We start from the raw sequence: 23,747 nt of genomic DNA, 5'->3' as shown, positions 1-23,747 counted from the left end.
TGGTGCCAGTGGACCTTCGTGGCACTGTTGGCACCCTTTGGTGGTCATGGCCCTGTGAACGACCAGAGGAGCTTTGATCATTAGTGGAATTAGTGAGGGTAGATGGGGAAGGGGGGTAGGTAGGTAGGGGGAGAGGAAGATGAGGAAGGGGGAGAGGAAGATGAGGAAGGGGGAGAGGAAGATGAGGAAGGGGGAGAGGAAGATGAGGAAGGGGGAGAGGAAGATGAGGAAGGGGGAGAGGAAGATGGGTAAAGGAGAAGGATGGTAGAGAGGAAGATGAGGAAGGGGGAGAGGAAGATGGGTAAAGGGGAGAGAGCTAGATGAGGAAGGGGGAGGAAGATGAGGAAGGGGAGAGGGAAGATGAGGAAGGGGAGAGGAAGATGAGGAAGGGGAGAGGAAGATGAGGAAGGGGGAGGAGGAAGATGAGGGAAGGGAGAGGAAGATGGGTAAAGGAGAGAGCTCAGATGAGAAGGTATATAGGAAGATGAGTGGTATGTGTATATAAATATGAAGGGGGAGAGGAAGATGAGGAAGGGGGAGAGGAAGATGAGGAAGGGGGAGAGGAAGATGGGTAAAGGAGAGAGCTAGATGAGGAAGGGTAGAAATGGACCTTCGGTGAGATAAAGAATTATAGTATTGAAGTCGCCAGCCCACCTCTCTCTCTCAGTGTATTTTTGCTTCTTGTAGATTTCTTCACACTCTGTATTTTTGCTTCTTGTAGATTTCTTCACACTCTCTCCTCATGTAACGAGAGGAGGTGTGTCATTACGTCTACCCTGAGATAAGAGTTTAATTTCTCCGGTTTATGGTAATGAGGTTGTGGTGACGGAGGCGCAGCAGGAGAGGGTGAGGGGGGGTACTGTGTTTATAGTCCTTGACGCTGACCATTCTGTAGGTATTTTGGATCACCTGAAGAATCACCACCCTTGCTAATTTCATCTAAATATTAACAAATCTAACCTTACACTATTTGGGGTTTGGTTAGGTTAGAATAGCTTTGCCGTTAGGTTAGGTTGACGTTAGAGTTAGGTTAGGTTGACGTTAGAGTTAGGTTCTGTTAGGTTAGGTTAGCATTAGGATATGATTGGTTAGGTTAGGTTAGCGTTAGGGTGGTTAATCTTGAGGTGAAGTAAGCTGGGGTGGAGATTCTTCAGGTGATCCAATCTAATTTTTATCAGTTGCTGGTGTGGTGGGAAAAACACTATCATTCTTCCTTCACTGTAGGTGTTGCCGGACGTTCACTTCCTGCCGGCCGTTCTCTTTGTTATCATGACGGACGTGACTTGATGGTACAGACGATGAAGGGAAAGAAAAAAAAGAAAGAAAACACCAAAAAGAGAAGAAAACACATCCGGGAGAACTCAAATGTTTTCTTTTTTGCTAAACATTCAGATTATTTTTTTTCCTTGATTTAGACACAATAAAGGTACAGCTCTCTCTCTCTCTCTCTCTCTCTCTCGCCAAGTCGCTGATGTCCCAAAAGTCTCATCACCACCATCACCACCATCACCATCACCACCACCATTACAGTAAATCAGTGGGCGTGGCGAGACGTGACTACCAACACATCAGGAGGCAACCAAAACACAACACCACGACGCGAGTAATGGTAGAAGCAGATATGTGGGGGGGGGAAGGGGGAAGGAAGGGGAAATGGGAGGTAAGGGGGTGCGAGAGGGAAGGGGAGGTAAGGAAGGGGGATGTGGGTGAGGAAGAGGATGTTTGCCAGTTGACCAATCACCGAGCACAACTATAGTTTCTTGTTGACCAATCAGAAGGCACGCCACAGTACACAACAAATTTCCCCTCCTCTTCCTCCTCCTTTCCTCCTTCCTTTCTTCCTCTTTCCTTTCTTCCTCCTCCTCCTCCTTCTCCCTCCCTCCTCCACCAATTCCCAACAGATTACTTACAGTTTATGAATAAAAATCGACAAATATTTTATCGTTATTGTCTATATTACTTGAAGACTTCTGCCCCCCCCCCTCTGCCTTCCCTGCACTCAAGGCTCTTAACGAAGTCTTAAAGAGTGTCCTTGTGTGTGTGTGTGTGTGTGTGTGTGTGTGTGTGTGTGTGTGTGTAGACGCCTCAGGTTGTTTGTGCTTATGTTTTTGGAATTTCGTCTGGCACACACACACACACACACACACACACACACACACACGTCAACACATAAAACATTCCCGACAAGTTCTTTCGCGTCACAACATGTCAGCGCGTGTCGTCAACTCGACCGTCAGCAAGATGGATAGAGGGTGACCGTGCTGACATGTCTTTCACAGTTGGCTGACGCTTGTTCTGAGTCATTGATCCTGCTGATACTGTGTTAGAGAGCACTGGTGTCAGAGAGCATTGCTGAGTGACTGATGTTGCTGACACTGTTAGAGAAGTTACGTGTGTCAGGAAGCATTGCTGACATTTCTTTTGGGTCACTGATTTTGCTGACACAGTGTTAGAGAGGTTAGTTGGTGTCAGGAAGTGCTGCTGACTTTCAAATGAATATACAGGTTCTTGATGACACTGTGGTACCGCTGTCAGGAGGCGTCTAGAGGTGCTGCTGACGGCTTTCTGAATTGTTAAAAGTCTCTCTCTCTCTCTCTCTCTCTCTCTCTCTCTCTCTCTCTCTCTCTCTCTCATGGCCATATACGCCTAGTTGTTATCAAATATGTGCCACTTCTCCCTCCTTCACACAAACACTACCTGAGTGCACTAGGAATGTCCGCTCCGCCTCTACACCATTAAGTCATTGTGGTGCGGCCAATCAGATGGTGTTTGGTGTGATGAAGTGCATTCCTATTGGCTCAGTAATGTTATGTTGATGTTGTGATTGGTGATTTCAGAACGAAGCTAAAATATGTTGATCTATAGAAAAATTCACATAAGTAAAGGTAATTTGATTTGTTATTCTCTTTATTATCTCACACCTGTTGGCCGTCTCTTAGTTTACCTACCTGGTGTGATTCTGTTAATGAGTGGGACTGTAATTTGTGATTCTGTGTTGTGTAAGTAAAGGTATTCGTCACAGTTATCGTTACACACACACTCACACACACACACACACACACACACACACACAGTAATGAACCACCGTGTCGTGTGTGTGTGTTGTCCCGCCTGGTCCTCACGAGCTCTCAGAGGTTCATTAACACCTTCCGTCTTGTTTGTGGTCACCTTCAGCAACCACTACTACCACCATCACCTGCTGTCACTACCACCACTATCTCCAGCTGTCACTATTATCACCAGCTGTCACTACTACCATATCTCCAGCTGTCAACACTATCACCATCACCAGCTGTCACTACTACCACATTATCACCAGCTGTCACTACTACCACCATCACCACAGTTGTCACTACCACCACCATCACCAGCTGTCACTACTATCACTATCACCAGCTGTCACTACCACCACTATCACCAGCTGTCACTACTACCACCATCACCTGCTGTCACTACTACCACCATCACCAGTTGTCACTACTACCACCATCACCAGTTGTCACTTCCACCACTATCACCAGCTGTCACTAGCTACATCACCATCACCAGCTGTCACTACTACCACCATCACCAGCCGTCACTTTCACCACCACCATCACCAGCTGTCACTACTACCACCATCACCTGCTGTCACTACCACCACTATCTCCAGCTGTCACCATTATCACCAGCTGTCACTACTTATCACTATCACCAGCTGTCACTACTACCACCATCATCACCAGCTGTCACTACCACCGACTATCACCAGCCGTCGTTTCATTATCACCAGCTGTCACTACTATCACTATCACCAGCTGTCACTACTACCACCATCACCAGCCGTCACTACTACCGCTATCTCCAGCCGTCACTATTATCACCAGCCGTCACTACTTATCACTATCACCAGCCGTCACTACTACCACCATCACCTGCTGTCACTACCACCACTATCTCCAGCTGTCACTATTATCACCAGCTGTCACTACTACCACCATCACCAGTTGTCACTACCACCACTATCTCCAGCTGTCACTATTATCACCAGCTGTCACTACTACCACCATCACCAGTTGTCACTACCACCACTATCACCAGCTGTCACTACCACCACTATCACCAGCTGTCACTACCACCACTATCACCAGCTGTCACTACTATCACTATCACCAGCTCCTGACGCAGGTGTGAAGAAGCTAAACGCGACTTTGTTCACTACCCCATCTGTGAGGTTAGGTTAGGTTAGATGCCCACTTACAGCTGAGAGGGGTAGTAGTGGTACCCCGGGGATCGAATACGTGAATCTTGGGATGGGAGTCGAGCGATGTGTCCACTCAGCCTCCGCACCCTTGAGAGAGACCGGCCAGAGAAGATGGTGTTTATTACCAAGTGGTTTTGTGTTTACTGAAGCTAAGGTGAACGATGCGGCTATTGTTGACATGGCTCTGCTTACACACACACACACACACACACACACACACAGTTAGAGAGACACACAAAACAGATAAAAGTACAAACATAACAGAGGAATAACCTGTACAAATATGAACGGAGAGAGAGAGAGAGAGAGAGAGAGAGAGAGAGTTGATTAATAGCCATCAAGAGAGCTTCGGCACTCGAAAGGTTCAACCATATCAATATTGTTTTTGTTCACTTTGTACCTGTGTTAATCTGTCTTCATAAATGATTCACTTTCAATCTCAGTATCCAGGAGGGAAGGAAGGGTGTAGACCTTCCTTATGTTACGTAATTCCTGTGTTACTTTACCGTTAAGCGTTCGTAAGATGTCATTGGTCAACACAGCAGGAGTGTGAACCAGACTGATGGTGTTTGGAACTGTTTTGTAGATGGTTTGACGGTTCATGGGGTGGTAGGTTGAAGGTATGGGTTCGTGGATTCGTTAATGGGATTATTGGTACGTGGGTTCATGGGGTAGTTGATTTGTGGGTTCATGGGGTGCCTGGTTCGTGGGTTCATGGGATGGTTGGATTCTTGGGTTATGAGATGGTAGGGTTTGTGGATTTAGTGGTTCGTGGTGTGGAAGAAACTAGGACACACACATCAACACCTAAGGTTCACGGTTGTCTGAAGGAGGAGGAGGGACTGTTCTGAGAGTTTTTAAAGTGGAGACTCATGTGTTAAGTGGGTGAGACAGCGGTGTGTCGGCCACGTGAAGCCCTCAGCCGCCGGGGTCTTGCTTGCTCACGTCTTGGTAGCTGACAATAGCCATCCCTGCGGGGGGTCTCTCGCTACCAGCACACCTCGTCTCGCCGTCCCTGACCATGGGATAGTTTTATGGCTTTCCTTTGTCACCAGTTAACCAATAATTCACGTCTTAGTGTTTGTAGAAAGATATGTAATTTCTATTTATATTCTCGCCTCAGGACTAGAATGTTTTAGCCGAGTCATATTAAGAACGACAAAAAAATATATAAACTTTCTTTATTCACTGATTTTGGCATCTCGGGGGAGCGATAACCACCTGGGCTTGTGAATCACTCTCTCTACCTGTTGCTGTCCAGGTGTTCAGAGTAACCCCTTCTCCCCCTCGTGCCTCAGTGATGCCCCCCCCCTCACCTGCAGGCACGTTTTGTACCCTCTGTAGTGGCGCGTTCAGGGTAGAATATAATAAATCATCTTGGGCATGATCCTGTGTGACGATTACTGTAGTTTACCTGTGTGGTGATAACTGTAGCTTACCTGTGTTGATGCTGCTGAGTTGGAATTATCACGTTGTATGTTGTGTTTACGTCTGTGAGAGAGATTAAAACCAATAACGTCAAATCATAACACTGATAAAGGTGCCAGGTAAGAGAGAGTTATGAATACACCACCAGCAGAGTAGATTGGCCATGAAATTCTTGGCCAGGTGAGAAATAGTCGTGTGGCAGTGAGGAAGAATTCTGACCAGTGATAAGCCATACGGGAGGTTGTGGGTTTGCGTGGGGGATTTTGGAGGGGTGTAGGGGTATGAGTCCTCCAGCACCCTCCCCCACTCAAAATAGACCCTCCCTAACCTCGCCCACCTGCAGGCCCTCCTACCTCCTCGAGTGGTTGCTGATTAAACCGTCAAGTGTGACTCCAAGAATATCTCCTTCACGGAATTAGAGCCAGCGACATGGGGGGAGTGGGTGGGGTCTTCTGGATAGTGTTAACGGGGAAGTGTTAATTATGAACACTGTATTAACTTTTGACACACCCCCATCTCCTTAGATCTCTGACACCCCTCCTTGACACTTTCCTAACGCCCCTTGACACTTTCCTGATGCCCCTTGATACACTATTGGCACTTTCCATCCCCTCATGGCACACATTGACACCCGCTTGACACCCCTGACAACACCTGGCACACATTGCTCTATTTTGAGACCCCAGTACCAAACCACCCCTTGACCCCAGCATCACCCTGACCTCCGCACCAGCCTGACCCCAGCACCACCCTGACCTCAGCACCACCCTTTCCCCTGACCCCAGCACCACACCTCCTGACCCTCTTACGTGCATCATTCCCTAGAGAGTTAGTAAACAATCCTAAAAGGTGACACCATCCATCCTATTGTCACTACACGAGCTGGTCCAGGTGTCAAGGATAGTGTGTGTATGTGTGTGGTGAGGATGAGTCACTGAACTAACACAGGAACACACTATTCTGTCTCCCTCCCTCCCTCATGGTTGCTACCTCCCAGTGTAAGCTCCCTTCTGCCCCCCTCACCCCTTCCCTCCCCCACCCCCTCACCCCTTCCCTCTCCCCACCCCCCTCCCCACCCGGGCATGTAGTGTACAAATAGTGGGCGATGAGGGGTGACTGTGGCCGTGTTGTGGGGCGGTGGGCGGCGGGTCATTATGAAAGATAGCCACATAGTTGCCTGGCCGGGGTGGTGGGCGGTGGGTGGCAGGCAGAACGCCACCCATCGCCGCCCAGATTGTGTAGGAATGTTGAGTATAAACACCAGCACGCGCGAGGCTTCCCCAGGGACTCTCACCCCCTCCTTCCTCTCTCACCCCTCCCCCTCTCTCACCCCCCCTTCCCCCTCTCTCACCCCTCCCCTCACTTCATCCTTCACTGTTTCCTTCATCCATTCCTTCAGTTCTTCTCTCATTCCCCCCTTCCCACCCTTCCCTTTCATCACCCACCACTCGCAACACTCACCACTCTCCCCTCTCACTCTCTAACTCGTAATTTCTGCTCCTCTGAGGCTGTCTGCCATGCTCCTTGACTCACCACCACTTAACAATGGTAAGGTTGGATTCCTTCGAGTGACAAGAGAGAGAAACACCAAGCACAGGGCCAGCGGGGAGGTGTTGGTCTCCTGACGTGGGTTGGGTGTAGGGCTACTGTCTCTAATCCTTGGAGGGAAGTACATTGGGAAGTAGGTGATGTTGTACTGTCAGGTAGAGTGAGGGTGGGAGTACATTGTAACGCGTGTGATATAGTACAGAGGGAGGGTGTACAACTGTACACTGTAGCATGTGTAATACAGTACTTCTACACGACAACTGTTGACTACAAACGTCCTCTCGTCACAAGATTTGTGACGTCAGTGCCATCCTCACCGATTGGTTAGTGACCCACAGCTGCCGTTGACGTCATTACACCATAGTACCAATTATTTCCGACGTGATTACACTGTTTACACACACCGTTAATACTGTTGACTCTCTAGATGGGACAATCGCAGTGAACGGGTTAACAGACACCTGACCTTTTCTGTATTGGACTGTGGTTGTTTTATAGCCTCTCTTCCCTTGTCACAGCACGACCCTTACACTCCTAACTACGTCTCACTACAGCTGACAACCTGCCGTCACGATATTACTGTAGGTCAACATCTACGAGATTAGAACAGTCTCCCGGAAACCGTTTTCTTTTACATCTGTGATTATTTTAATTATTATTCATTCTGTACAAACGTTAATCCGTTCTCCTTTATTTACTTCTATAATAATAAAAATGATAATAATAATAATAATAATACTTAATAATGTTGATAATAATGAAATAATAATGATGGCAGTGATAATGTTGATAATAATAATAATAATAATAATAATAATGTATTTTTTACTAACAAAACCGTTGTACAGTATACCAGAGGAAAGAATGAGGTGTGTTGCACGAGCTGGGTGTGGCAGGTGACGTGTGGTCGTAGTGGCTAGTCGTGTCTGTCTGTGTCGCCTCATTCACTATAATAAACACGACTTAAGAGCTTCTTGTGGTGTGTGTGTGTGTGGTGACGATACACTTCCTGCTGAGTTGAGAGAGTGGCAGAGGCAGTATTCGCCAGGCAGTGTAACGCGAGAGGCTACCGACTACCTGATACTTCACACAGACGTAAACATGGGCCTCGCGCTTCTGCTGCTGAGTTACTTGTGTTTATCTTTTGTTAACTGACGAAACAAAAGACTAACGAATATATTTTTTTGTTAATTCCTGAAACAAAAGAGTAACGCCTATCTTTTATTTACTCGCGAGACAAAAGATTAACAAAAGAGTTGAATATTGTTGTCCCGTGCCGCTAAAGGAGTGGGTTAACGTAGAAATAATGTGTCTGTCTGTGTTTTGGAGAGCTATGTCCGAGCAGCTACTGGGCCAATCGAGTTAATAATTTCCTGTTTATATACATTTGCCTGAATTTTAATTGGTCGATGCGCTCCATATCCTTATCTTCTCAACTGATCACCTGATTGGCTGTCTTATGGTATGATTGCCTCCCGATTGGCTGTTAAGAAATGCCTGAGTATTGTTAATTTGGTCTATTTTTTATATTTTTGTAGAATTTGAGTTTGTGTGTAACTTAATTGTATTTTTCAAGTACATTTATTAATATTATTATCGCAATACCTTGAAAAAATAATTTATCCATCAAATTGAGAATCGCTTCTTTGGTCGACTTGGACGCCATCTTTGGGTGGGTGGCGGAGTCAAGGCTCCAGAACTGCATCGCTATTCGCCGCTCTGTTAAACCCATCATTGACATTCCTACGCTGCCCGCTGCCTTACACGCCGCCCCACACGCCACGCTAACTCAAATGATCACCTTACATTGACCTTACTGTAGGGATACATATGCTTTACAACACTGAGGGATACGTCTATTGAAGTCATCGATGTGAGATATCCGTAAAAGCATTTAATGTGCACGAACAAGTGAGTGACGCTGTATAAAAAAAAACCCCGCGTTAACCGAGGTCGATCGTGTGTGTGTGTGAGGGGGTAAGTGGGGTACCGCGAAAGATACTGTTATAGAAATTCTGTTATTTTGAATCTATGTGGTATCATGACTCAACCAATCAACGTCTGCGAAATGTGAAGGTTACCATGGAAACCACAAGTGAGCAGAGCTTTGCCAAGAATACAAATATTACCGCATAACTTTTTGACTTATCATTACAGTCAGTTCACGTGTCAGTCAGACCTACACCTCTTATGTCTGCTGAGCCACTATTTCCCCGCCGACACCTCATAAAGCCATCTGGGTCCCTCATAACCTTTACACGCTCTATGAACTACGGCTTATGTGGGCTATTTTGTCAACAATCTATGTGTGTGTGTTGGGGCGTTGACGGAGGTACTGGCGGTGTTGATGGAGGTACTGGCGGTGTTGATGGAGGTACTGGCGGTGTTGATGGAGGTACTGGCGGTGTTGATGGAGGCACTGGCGGTGTTGATGGAGGTACTGGCGGTGTTGATGGAGGTACTGGCGGTGTTGATGGATGTACTGGCGGTGTTGATGGAGGTACTGGCGGTGTTGATGGAGGTACTGGCGGTGCTGATGGAGGTACTGGCGGTGTTGATAGAGCTTTTGGCAGAGGTATTGATGTTAACGGCTGACGCTGAAGCTTTGAAGTTACTGAAGGAGATACTGACGAAGGGTGCTGATGAACATGTTGAAATGGAACGGCTGACTTAGGTGGTGGTAGGTGTGCTGACGAAGGTGCTGACATTGGAGTGCTGGCGATGGTCTGATAGTCTCTTCTCTGCCATCTTGACGAGCTGGTACTGTAACTATTGTGTTTGGTCTCTCTCTCTCAAAACAGGTACCCAGTCACAGCTTGGTGGACTGGGAGAGCCCCGGCCTCGAACTAACTACCCTTAGAACAGAAGTCAAACGTTGTAACTACTCGGCCACCGCGTCCTTGAATTGTATATTATAGGTTGGGTTAGGTTAAGTTAGATTACTTTAAATTGGGTTAGATTAGATTCGCATTAGGGTGTTTACTCATCACGTGAAATAAACTAGGGTGTCTAATCTTCATGTTATCCTTGTAAACACTGAACCTCTGGACAAAAGCTATTACTCGCTTTTGTTGTCTATGAATTAGCCTTATCTAGTAGTAACGTATTCAGAAGCTGCTGTTGTCTTCCTTGGTTTAGAATGTCAACTAATGCGGCGATATGCAAAAGTGGAGAGCCATAACCAGAGTGTAGGGCGTGGCGTGGGTGTGGTGTCGCGGGGTGGAGGGGAGGGTGGGAGAGTTTCATTACGGTCACGAACATTAATGAAGTGAGTTTTTTGGTATTTTTTTTCCTTCTCGGTGTTGGTACTGAAACAATGTGTAAACTGAATCATTGTACCATCGTTACTATTGCCATTGCTACCACCACCATCATCTACCCCTACCGATACCATCCTCTACCACCACTATTACCATCATTCTCTACCACCACAATATACAGTACACCATGGCTGACCTGTGGCCGTATTATCTGTACACTGTCATGTCTGGTACTATTAGAAGGTACTGACATTAATGATACCTCCCCATACACGCACACATTTATAGAAATAACAGTAATATATTGTATTGTTAAATAAATGAAGTATCATGGTCGTTGTAGTTCATTCAGAAAGATGATAACCTCGACTTCATTGTTATTGTTATCATACGTCTGGCAGGCATTATATTATACACGGTAGACGGACACTGTAAACACCATTGTAAGAGCTTGAGGTAATTTACAGTGTAGTGAGGTATCCCGAGCATGTAACCTTGACCATGTAGCAGGATGTGGTCGCCTAGCACTAAAACAGGTTTATGTTTTATGTTCTTTTGTTTATCTGCTATCTTGTTCTTATTCATCCCCCTTCCTTCCTCCACCATTAGCTTGTGAATGTTCTTTTTATTTTGTAGTTAATTTTACGGTGAACATATATTCTCAAACTTTTTTTTATTAATGCATTGTGTATTGACTAATTTGAAATACGGGGTTAAAGATCCCCGTACCTGTTGAATTGTCAGTGTAATATATTAAAACATCGACACCTCCAGGTTACCATCTCTTGCCTGAGGTGACTTCAAGTTCAGGTCTGAGGTAAACTTGTATATACAGTACGTGATGTGATGAAAGCAACGGTATTGGATGAACACGGTATGAGGAGAGGGTTTGGTGTCTATAAAAGGAACAACTAAATAGTCAAGATCACATGCAATGCTACTGTGCTCTCCTCTGTCTCATGTGAAGCCTTCTCTGTCACCCTCCCTTTTTTTTCTTTCTCTCTTCTCTCACTCTCACACACTTAACCTTCCTGGTCACAGTAACAACAGAACTGGCATCACTGAGGGGTGCCCCTGTGACGCCCTCTTTCATACAAACACACCTACAGGGCCATCACACCTTGGTCCTTCAGGTAATTAGTTCCACAGGTGACTGACGTCCCCCTGGGGCTACTGTCTGAGGGAGATTAATCTTGGCACTATTTACCCTTTTAACACATGTTGCTTCAGTACTATTACAGCTCAGAATTGACCTCCTCATTGCCACACGTCACTGGGGTAAGATGACCATTACTTGAGTCCCAGAGTATACAGTCTACAGTATACTTATTATGTATTTATTCATAAGGCCGTCACAACACACACACCTTATATTACTAAACCCACCGAGATTTTATATCATATTCTTGGTGTTGTTGGTGTTTTAGAAGACGGTCTGTCACGGGAGGTAAGAATGTATTCGTCTTTCAGCATCGCCCCACACGCTGGTTTTGTGACGTCATTTGTTTACATGGCAGGGTAATCACATGCAGTTGTCGCTTCTGGTATTGTATTTATTTTTTTGGGTACAGTCCATGTATTGTTGCCAAGTGTACTGTAGTGTGTTTGTTCTTGCTACAAATACATCTACTACTATTACTACTAACACACACACACACACACACACACACATAGTCTTTATTGTGAAGTTTGTTTGATGTCTGAACGTTTGTCCTTGACTTACTGTTGATATTTTTAATTGCAATTTGTTCTTGTTTTTTATCTGTTTACCTTTTGTTTATGTAGTTATATTCTATTTGTTTGTTTCTTGTTTACCTTTCTTGATAGTCTTACAGTTAAATATCTTTTGTTTGTTTGTTTATTATTGTTTACTTTCAATTTTCGCTCTAATTAAGTTGTTTTCTTTTACAGGAGTGGTCGAGGATGTAGTGAAACAGGAGGTGTGTCGACCTTAGACTTGAGTGTGTGTGTGTGTGTGAGAGTGTGTGTGTGTGTGTGTGTGTCGAGGCTGAAGTTTATTTTGAGGAAGAGCCCAGCTTCATCTTGAATCCTGACGTGGAAGAAATCAGTGTCATGTCTCTTATGCATATGACACCTCCTGACACGGGATAAATTACCTCCTTGACACCTGACATGGAAGGTATCCAGATGACACGGGAGGGAAGAATCACCACACCATGTTATTGTCTTGACCGTGTTATGTGAGTCGTAAGGTGTGTGTGTGTGTGTAAATATTTGTTCAAGAGGACAGATAGAAACGGCAGGTGTGTGTAGGTGGTGGGGATAATGTATCACTCACCCGTTTCTCTCACTCACACACCTGTTCCTTTCACCCACACACCTGTATCTTTCACTCCCACACCTGTTGCCAGTCCGGAACGCCAGGGTGTGAAGAGAAGAAAAATAAGACCTATGTTAATTTTCTTTCGTGTAGGAGTGATGGTGAGGATGTACAGTGTGTTGAGGGTAGTGTGAGGGCGTGTGGTACTCCTCACCATGGTCGTGAACAAGGACAATGAAACACTCTACCGTTGATCTCAGTGAGTCGTAAAGCTGACGTGTTGTGAAAATGGTCCAGTCATGTCAACGTATTTTTATTTATTTCAGATTTATATTTTAGTGTTTACAGTGAATGGATAAAGGACATAGAATATTAACAGCGCCAGTGTACCGAGTTTTTACGAAATATAGTGTTTTATATTAGTGTAATACGACCGACAGTGAAAACTAATTTGTGGATATTAGTGGAATGATAAAAAGGCTGAGTATTTTCAACATCAAGGTGAAGAATACCCACAAGCCTTAATAACTGTGGTACTCAGGTGTCTCAGGTGTCATCATAAAGACTGAGTGACCGCGGGCGTTATGTACAGTTCGGTATTAAGGTGAGAAATTAACCTTTATATTCCTCGACAGTTAAGTTATTTTGTGTCGTAGTCGGTGTCAAGGTGTTGGGAGTGGTGACCCGGACCCCTTTTTCTCAGTGGCGTCCCTCAATAAAATGTGACAGATGGGGAAGACGGACGCGGTGCAGGACGACTTGGCCACCTGCATATTCATCAAGTCCCTGAGACACCACCACTCCAGCCCCGTCTGTCACGACACCAGCAGACACTCCAACATGTGTGAGTGTCACCGTCGGTACCGCAACTCCTCCTCCGCTTCGTCCTCCTCCTCCACCAGTACCCCGAACCTGGCCTCGTCTAAGAGCACCACCAATGGCTTCAACAACAACCACAACAAGCAGGCCCTCAAGGAGAAGCTCATGGCCAGCGACAAGAACGCCAAGAACTTCAGCTTATCCTCCAACAGATACAAGAATTACAAAGGTTCGCCTAAGTGGAAGATGGACGGACGGGTGAGTTGAACAATGCTTCTTATGTTGTGGTCTTAAGGGGATAATAGTCATATGTCTGTAAGTGTTTGGTTTAGTGACTCGCTGTTAGAGCCGCTGTGAGTAACCCAACATTTGTCTTGTGTACTGTACAGACTGACCCATGTGTATTCGTGTGATGATTCTACCTATTGAATATCTGTCTGTCTGTCTATCTATCTGTTTATTTATGTCTGTCTGTATTTCTGTCTATATATTTATCTATCTATAAAAAAATCCTTCCATTCCTCTTAATTACAAACGAAATCTTGTGCGTACTCTTACCGACAGAGCCTTTGATAAATGTTCAAACTATTTCCACTTGGACATTGAACTGAAATACATAAAGGAACTACTCTTTAATTATGGTTTCCCTAAGAGATTTACAGATACTTAAATAGGCAAAACCCTTAATGGGATTTTTGGTCTCACACAGCCTCAAATCCACATCGTTCCTAAATATTCTTTCTACTTCACCATCCCGTACACAGGCCCACTCAGTTTCAGCCTTAGAAACAAACTTACACAAGTCTTCAAAGCCCGGAGTTCAAATATATTAAAAATCGTTAACATTAAAGACATCATACCCACACACCTGCAATCCTCAGTTGTTTCTCAATTTACGTGTGGTAGCAGTAGGGCAGCATATATAGGTCAAACAAAAAGACATTTGATAACTCGCATCCATGAGCACTTGGGTCGGTTCCGTCCGAACAGGCCAGTTAATCACACAACCACCACATTCAGCTATCCGTAACCACGCCCACCAACATGACCACCCGTTTTTGAAGTTTGATTTCTCAGTTCTTGGCAGGAACAACTGTGAGGCGGACCTGCTCATTGTGGAAACCATCCATTTGTGATATGGCTTCCTGTGATTTTTTTTTCACCCTACGGCTCCTGTATATATATATATATATATATATATATATATATATATATATATATATATATATATATATATATATATATATATATATATATATATATATATATATATATATATATATATATATATATATGTATATGTATATGTATATATATTTTTTTTTGTACGTAGGTCTCTTGTCATTATTATTGGTTTTAAATTATAATACTTTTTGTATATATTGCGGAAGGAAAATTTTAGAATAATGTTACGTTTTTATTGTATATTACCTGTATTTTTTTTTTTACTTTTGTTTGTTTTCTACAGTTGGCTCTGATGATGGAAAAGTATTTTCCGAAACGTTAGTGATTAAAGAAACCCAACCTAGTCAAGATGTTTGTGTTTTCCCTGGTTCTCCTCTTCGTCCATTGCTGAAGTTTATCCATCTGTCTGCGTCTATCTAATTAGTTCTGTAGTTATCACCTGGGGAAAATATCTTAAACTAGACTTGGAATACTTGTAAATTTGTTCTTGCATTGTGGCGATACTAGGATGACTTACCCGAGGTGCGATACAAAACTAGGGAAATGTACTTCACCTGTTCCTTCCCTTGTACACAATGCTACGATTACCTGGTCACTGGGCCTCTAATACCCCTCCCAGGTGACCTACAGCAGCACATGCGAGGCCTGGGTGAGACTTAGATACCCGATGGGACTCCACATACCCTATGTTGCATCAGTGTGCTCCTGGAAGAGAGAGGGAGGGAGAGAGAGAGAAGTGTGTTTGTGTGTGTGTGTACGAGAGAGGGAAAAGTGAGAGCAGTGTGTGAGAGAACAGTGGGAGAGAGAGAGAGAGAGAGATTCAGAGAAAACAAAAAAGTAAATTCCATGCATCGGGAAGTTAGGTTAGATTAAGGTAGTCAAGTGTAGGTCGAGGTTTAGTGAAGCATTAAAATATAATATAAAATACAAGAGTTTCCCCATAAGTTGTTCATTTTCTTCAGCTTGTGGTGTGAGACCATTTTCTATTCAGGTTCGATTTCATTTAACCGAATACTTCAGTAAATCAGAGTAACTGGGACAAAGTCTTAATCAGTTATTTTTAATTGGAGAGTTATCAAAGTTGGTTAAAATTGTACTTTTTTAAGAATTGTACTGTTTATGGGTAATTATTTATGACGAGTATGGTGGTCCTCTTTCATCTTGGCGGGTGATTTTGAATGCATATTGAACCTAGGTAACTAATATCAATATACATAAATACTGTACATTATTTGTGTCTGTTCATTATGCATTTTCACTGTTTTGAACACAGCTGGAATTTGGTAGGGAGGTGCGGGTGGCCTAGGAGGCGGATCGTACTAGGATATTTTTTTCTCCGTATCCGGGCGAAGGCAAAGCTTGGGCTAATCTCATCCAGTTCAGTATGTTTTATTTTATCATCATTAGGTTGAGGTTTAGTTACGGTGTTTTTGCTAGAGAGCCGATGTGGCGTGGCATACAGTTCTTAGATTTCCTAGATGAATACACAAAAAATCACACAGGATTTTTTCGTTAATTATTACTTTTTGGGGGTATTTTCTCTTTAATACGAATGCTTTGATCACAAATTATCATCATATTTATGGATTATTATGATTTGTGAGTTGTTCATTTTTTAACAAGCAATGGCGAACATTTACCCCGTGACGGTAAACAAACTGGCAAGTATTCTCCAGCTACTGAGAAAAACCAACAACACGGGACCAGCCCTAACCGACGCCCGACCCACAGACAGTAAGTACAGTACAGCATCAATATGTGTAGGATATTTTATACTCTTATGAGAACACAAACATTGAGTCAAGTGTACTGATGTTAAACGGTGTGATAATTATTTACGTATGGTAATGGATTGTCACGTGTTGAATGTTTTTAATTAGTCTGTAGTTACAACTTATGAGTGTAAAATGAAAACGGTGTAGTTAAAGTGTACGCTACTGTTTACACAACTTGAAGAGGTTATGTTAAATTAATGCCCTTATTTCAACACATTTAAAAAATACTTTTTATTGGTAATTTATATATTATCACAATAATAAATAATAATAATACCACCTATCCATGTATAATCATCGTATAAGTGGTGTAAATTTATTTCCGATACGGTAGTCTTAGCGCGCCACTACAACGGGTACACCCAGCCTGTCTACCAAATAACTATTAATAACAGGAAACGTGAATCACTTTGACCTAACACTCCAATCCCTCCCAGGGCTACTGAAGTTAGTATCTCTTGCCCACACTAAAAATTGATAAACTTGACCCTCCTTCGTCTAGCCTAAAGCGTTTGTGTTTCTATAGTTTGCATCGTATGCCACAACTGTTGACAAAGGTGGGTTGGGATGGCGTACCCGACACTGATGAAACAAAGGAGCATCACGCCTTGTTGATTCATTCACCTATAGGGGTAATATTATTTTTGCTTCATTTTAAAGGTGTAATTGATAAGTCATTTTAAGGGTAATTATTAATACGTTAATTAAAAGGATATATAATTGAATGGAAATATTATTGATAGCTTCAAATAATTATAGATACGTTCAACTGTAAAGGGTAATTGAGGATAGAACGAAAATAACAATAGTATTAAATAAGTGACCCGAGCCATGTGTGTGTGAGAGAGACCCTTTACCTACCTCCATTCACACATCGGACAGGTCTTCCCCCCCCTATCCCTCTCCCTCCAGTGGTCGTGACGCCTCAGCAGCACCTTCGACGAGGAAAAAAAATCGACCCTGTAGCCTTACCTGTGTGTGTGTGCGTGTGTGTGTGTGTGTGTGTGACCCTCCTTTGGCATATTTTTTTTATTTTTTTCTGATCAACATTGTGTGAAATTAGAATAGTTTAGGTTATATTATATTATGTAAAGTTATATAAGATTGTTGGGTTAGATTAAGTTAAGCTAGATTAAGTTAAGCTAGATTAGGTTAAAGTAGATTAGCTTAGGTTAGGTCAGGCAAATCTTTTGGTTATTTTAGCTGTAAATTTGTGGGTATATTGTAGCTTTGTTTTGCAGAGGAAATCGACGTCGACGGAATCAGTTGCCTCGTCCAGGTCTGAGAAGTCTGATAAGGAGAAGGAGACCGAGCAGGAGTATGATCAGGTGAGTCTCTCTCTCTCTCTCTCTCTCTCTCTCTCTCTCTCTCTCTCTCTCTCTCACACACACACACACACACACTTGCTTATTCACACATACTGTACATACATACACGTTCTCTCTCTCACACACACACACACACACACACACACACACACACACACACACACACACACACACACACACACACACTAGTACGTCTACCACAGGAATAAAGACTTTCATTATTCATCATCACTTGAATTGCCAAGTGGACGCTCGTTTACACAGGTGATGGCCAAGTTGTGAAAGTGTCCAGCCACTTGTATTAGCTAGTCAGTAATGGAGATAGGTAACACTGATGGCGAGGCAGTATACCACCTGAGGTCAAAGGGCATGTCGTCGAGGTCAAAGGCCAGGTCGTCGAGGTCAAAGGGCATGTCTTCCTGTTTTCTGTGGAATTTGACTCTTCACACTTGTCAGTTCATTAAACAAAGGGTTAGTGGTGAAGAGGATGCAATGTAAGAGTGAGACCCAGAGCAGTTATGAGACACCAATGGGAGAGTGTTAGGTCAGCGAGGTGTGGTAATGTAGTGTACCGTTGTAATATGTTAATTCTCAGGTGTAACAGACGACCAGTTAAACCACCGCCTCTCTCTCTCTCTGCACATATATACAGGTGCTCATTAATAATAATTGATGCTGTTACCTTGTGCTGGTCAAACATGTCTTAAGGTCACAGGTTAAGTCACTGGTTGTTAGGTCATTGGTTGTTAATTCTCCTCGACTGTAATATAATACCAGGAAATTTCTTCAGTCACTTATTGGGATCCCGGTCTGTCCCTCAGTAGTCGCTGACCAGAGTTACCTGTTACTTAGTCGCTGGTGTATCTACCTGTGCGACTTGTACCAAACTTATTACGTCAATCATAGGCAAGTTGCTAAGTCAATTATTGCTACAAAAATCAAAGCCACCTTGAAACATTCAACTTAATTCATTCTTCTCAGCACAGGTTCACCCAGAGACGTTCTTGTCTCACAAATTTGCTTAACTTTTTCTCAGAGTATATGAAGCGGTAGATAATGATAAGTCATATGATATAATTTATTTAGATTTCAGTAAAGCATTCGATAGAGGTCCCTCATGAGAGATTGATAAGAAGGTAGAAGCACATGAATGGGTGGATCAGTATTAAAATGGATTAGGTCATGGTTAACTGGTAGGAAACAAAGAGTCAGCATAAATGAGTTAAAGAATCAGACTAGATTGCGGTCAAAGCGGAGTTCCCCAGGGATCTGTATTAGGCCCTCTGCTGTTTGTTATATTCATTAATGATCTTGATTTAGGCATAACTAGTAGGATTAGTAAATTTGCAGATGATACCAAAATGGGGAGAGCGATAAATTCAGACAGTGACTTTGAACACCTTCAAAGAGATCTAGATACCTTACATGAGTGGTCAGTAGACTGGCAAATGAATTTTAATACTGATAAATGCAAGGTACTACAGATAGGGAAGACAAATACAAACGTTAAGTATAAACTAGGTAACACGGAAATAGAAAACTCAGTTTGTGAAAAAGATCTAGGTGTATTTGTTAGCAACGACTTGAAACCTAGAAAACAATGTATTAGCGTTCGCAACAAGGCAAACAGGATTCTTGGGTTCATATCTGGGTCTGTGGTAACAGAACTGCTGACGTTATCTTGAAACTTTACCTAGCATTAGTGAGGCCACATGGATTATGCGGTTCAGTTCTGGTGTCTTATTATAGAATGGACATAGATTCTTTGGAAGAGTACGAAGAATGACAAAAATTATCCATAATATTAGAAACCTTCCATATGAAGAAAGACTGAAAAGCTTAGGCTTACATTCATTAGAGAGGCGTAGAGTTAGGGAGATATGATAGAGGTGTACAAATTGGAGTAGGATTAACAAGGTAAAATGGAAGATGTTCTGAAGCTCAGTAATAACGAAATAACTAGAACAAATGGCTTTAAATTAGATAAATTCCGATTCAGAAAGGATATAGGCAAGCACTGGTTTGGTAATAGAGTTGTGGATATGTGGAATAGGCTACCGAGTGCTATAGTAGGATCGGGGACGCTAGGGAGCTTCAAGACGAAGTTGGATAGGCACATGGAAGTGCTGGGATGGGTGTGAAGGGATCTGCCCTGTATGGGCCAGTCGGCCTCCTGCAGTATCCCACTTTCTTATGTTCTTATGTTCTTATATAGTGACACCTCCATATAACGGACTTGGATTTAACGGACTCGCCTCTTACATAAAAGACCTTTAGAAGGATGTTTCATAATTAACGGACTTGGATTTAACGGACTCGCCTCTTACATAAAAGTCCGTTAGAAGGATGTTTCATATTTAACGGACTTGGATTTAACGGACTCGCCTCACATATAGCCCGGTATATAGAGGTTTTACTGTAGTGAGAGAATTGACCTCTGGCTGGGACTGTTGTCTTGCCGTGACCTGAGACTGAGAGAGTGTGTGTGTGGTTGAGGGGGACAGATGGCGGGATTAAGCTATCAGGGTGCGTCTGTCAGCTGCTTTCCCCTTCCCCACTCATATCTCTCCCTTCCTGTCCCCTTCCCACCCACCCGTTTCTTTACTTCACCCTCCCTCTCCCTTTCTTTTCTCGTCCATTCCTCTCTCCCTCCCCTCCCTTCCACCCCTTTCCCCTTCCTTCCCCCCTCCCTTCCCTTCCATCCTTCCCTCCCATTCTTCTTCCCCTCCTTGCCCCCTCCTTCCTCTCCCTTCCTTCCCCTTCCTCACACACCATAATACACTACCGCCACCATTCTCACCATATCCCACACGCCTCTCGTTAACCCACACATTAACTAAATATCACACGTGTTACCCGAAGGCGGGGATGTGTGTGTGTGTGTGTGTGTGCTAGGATGGGATTAAATAGAACCGCCCTTTTACGCCTAGTTCTCAGGACCTCTTTCCCCAACGGAGCCCCAGGATGATCTGACGGAGGCACTGAAGGAGGATAATGGGGGTGGTGGGAGGTGGGGTCGACGATGTAATAAAGTGCCCCGCCACTGCTGCTGCTTCACACAGTACAGAACTAAAGGTGACGTCAACACCAAGAATCTTGTTGGGCCGCGGGACACACACACACAGACACCAAGATGTAAACACTGTATCGTTAGTCATTTCCGATCACTATAGTGCCTCTCCGATTAGCATTTGTTTAGTAGTGATATTCAAATTATCTATTATATGTTGATAAACTATTGGAGTATTTAATGGTGTTTGGTAATAGATGAAATAATGGAGGTAGGGTGTGGAAATTTAGCAAAAGTGAAGAGGTGGTGGAGGTGAGTGGGTGGTTGGGTGAGTGGGTGGGGGGGTGGGTGGGTGGGTCTGTGAGTGGGTGGGAAGTTACCCTGTAGGTTCGCGGATTTTTTCCTCTCTTGAGTTTGTTGTCTCTTTCGTGTTGTGAATTTTGTTGGACACTGTCGAGACGGAGGAGGAGGAGGAGGCTTGAGCAGTGTCATAGATAATTGTGGCACCGTGTGTGTGTGAGTTGATGAATGCCGCTGTGTATGTGTGTGTTATGAGGCTGTGGGTGACGTCAGCTGACATAAGGGTTTGACAGTTGGAGAGTCAGTTCCCTTCTAGGACAGCCACGTGACTACCACAACTACCACTATCTACCACCACTACCACAACTACCACCATCTACTACCACCACCACACACCCTCTCCACTATGGTCGTGCTCGAGATGGATATGAGAGGATCTGTAAGCTGAGGATGGATACTGTAAACACACACACACACACCACACACACACACACACACACACACACACACACACACACACGGGCAGACATCATCATCAACTCCTTTTCATATGTTGTGGTGGATGGTGGTCATGTTATAAGATACAGTTCTCGTGTGTGTGTGTGTGTGTGTGTGTGTGCGCTCGAACTTTTCTCTCGTCCCTTTCTCCTGCACCAAACTTTCACACCGTCACTCTCTCCCTCCTTCCTTCCTTCTCTCACCCTTGCATACACACCAACGTCCACCTCCTGTTGTTGTCTTAGCCCCCCCCTCCCCCGTCCCTCGCTCGCCATCCTTCACACTTTCCTTTTTTCTTCTTCAGTGATCGCGTCTTCTTCACTCCAGCGTCTTCTCACATCTTCCCGTCCCTGACCATATCTTCCACACACCCTCCATACCTCACGTCTTGTTGTCCACCTCACCTTCCTGTCTCCCACCACTCCTACATCCGGCAGTCCCTCCATCTCTTCTCTCCTCCTCCCTACACCCCCCTCCCCCCCTCACCCCATGCCGTAACCCGTGCCCCTCTGCAGCGGGTCGACCTCGCTCCCCCGCCGCCACTCAGGACACTACCCACCACCGCCACCAGCCTTGCCCACCACCACCTCACCGGCATTTTGCCCGCTCTGCGTGTCGTGTGCGGCGCTCCCCAGGCTCTTGTGTGGTGAGGCCAGCTACTGGACTCTCTCTGGAGGTTCTCCTTACCTCCCTCTGCCTCAACATTGCGTCACAAGAGTTCTGAGGGCGTTGTGAAGTTTTAGCTGTATGGTCCATCTGGCCTCAGCTGAGTGTTTCTGTCTCAGCTCAGTGCGTTGTCTGGACTTAATGGATGGTTTAGTGCTTGTGGTAGAGTGTGTTGTTGGCGTGACAGCTGTTGTGTCAAGACAAGTTTCTGACCTGTGGTGACAAGTGTTAAGTAAACAGCCAGGATGTTAACACGGTCGTGGTGTGTTGGCGCGAGGCCAGAACAAAAACGGAACCAGTCACGTGCAGTGTAGTGTAGCTTGGAGGAGTGTTACTGTGGACCTGCTGAGGCTGCCATGATAGTAACAGTGTCTGGCAGTGTCTTATTGGTCTGGAAAACAACATATTTGTGTCAGCCAGACGATGGTTCACGACCAACTCCTGGAAAGACGTTCTCGGAAAGTTGGTCACATGCATCATTGATTAATAAACAGATGAAGCAGGACTCATAAGATTATTAAATCACAATATTTATTAGTAAATTGTTTGGTGTTGTGTTGAGACAAAATACGTGATGACTTGTGAAGGGAGGTGTTGATAGTTACAAGTGAACCATAACAAACTTGAGTGTTGTCGCGTTATACCTGTACAGTAGTGTCACCTGTAGGAACCTCAGGTGTGTGGTGGTGAGAGGTGACAAACGTCCTGTTGACACTCCTCCACCTCTCTTGTTGTCATCGAGTCAACATATTATTTTGCTTTGTGTTGTATGTACATCTATTATGCTGGTGTGTGGCGTATCGAAATGCAGGAATGTGTACATTAGTGGCGGCTGTATGCAGACACACACGCGCACCCGCGGGACAGTCAACACCGCCGGCCGCCCGTGTTTGCTTATCATTTACGGAGTAATTCGAATATATATTTTTCATCAATCCGTATGTCATAGAGAACTACTCCACAATGAGGACGTAATGAGGTGGTGGTCGTTAAGGATGGGTTGTAGGTAAGATAGACCAGAGCTCCGCGTATATAAAGGTCAGCCTTGATGGCCACAGTTACCTTGAAACAAGTTGGGGGAGCGACCGAATATGGAACACAAACTGTAGTATGACGAAGGCCAGTCACCGCGGTGTTTATCTGACCGTAGACCAAGTATTTGCAAAGTGATTTAATATTTACGTAAAGTATAGATTAATTGATACTCGAATTGATGTGTTACGGGTGGTTTGTGGGATTGAATGATTGATACGAGGCTGAGATGCGTGGGAGTAGTGGTGTGTGTGTGTGTAGAGGCGATGAGGGACATCATTGGTTATTCACGCTGTGGTGTAGCGGCGGTGAACCAAATGGCTACGTTACTCGAGAATCAGTTAAGACCGTCAGAGGAGGGAGGTGGCCAGCGT

The 23,747-nt window shown here is 44.3% G+C and overlaps 1 protein-coding gene across 1 annotated transcript in view; it reads left to right on the top strand.

Annotated features, from left to right (window-relative positions):
* Positions 1-18,468, top strand: part of LOC121875943 (vitellogenin-1-like) — a 57,153-nt gene extending 38,685 nt beyond the window's left edge. Inside the window, exons 2-4 of the mRNA XM_042380736.1 lie at positions 13,087-13,837; positions 17,781-17,867; positions 18,463-18,468. Of these exons, the coding sequence (XP_042236670.1) occupies positions 13,490-13,837; positions 17,781-17,867; positions 18,463-18,468 (441 nt within the window). The 5' untranslated portion in view covers positions 13,087-13,489. The remainder of the gene's footprint in view (positions 1-13,086; positions 13,838-17,780; positions 17,868-18,462) is intronic.
* The last annotated feature ends 5,279 nt before the right edge of the window (positions 18,469-23,747 follow it).

This window comes from Homarus americanus, unplaced genomic scaffold (assembly GCF_018991925.1).
Source record: "Homarus americanus isolate GMGI-L3 unplaced genomic scaffold, GMGI_Hamer_2.0 scaffold33468, whole genome shotgun sequence".
Lineage (NCBI taxonomy): Eukaryota > Metazoa > Arthropoda > Malacostraca > Decapoda > Nephropidae > Homarus > Homarus americanus.
The sequence above is the reverse complement of the archived record's forward strand: the minus strand, read 5'-3'. Positions and strand labels throughout refer to the sequence as shown.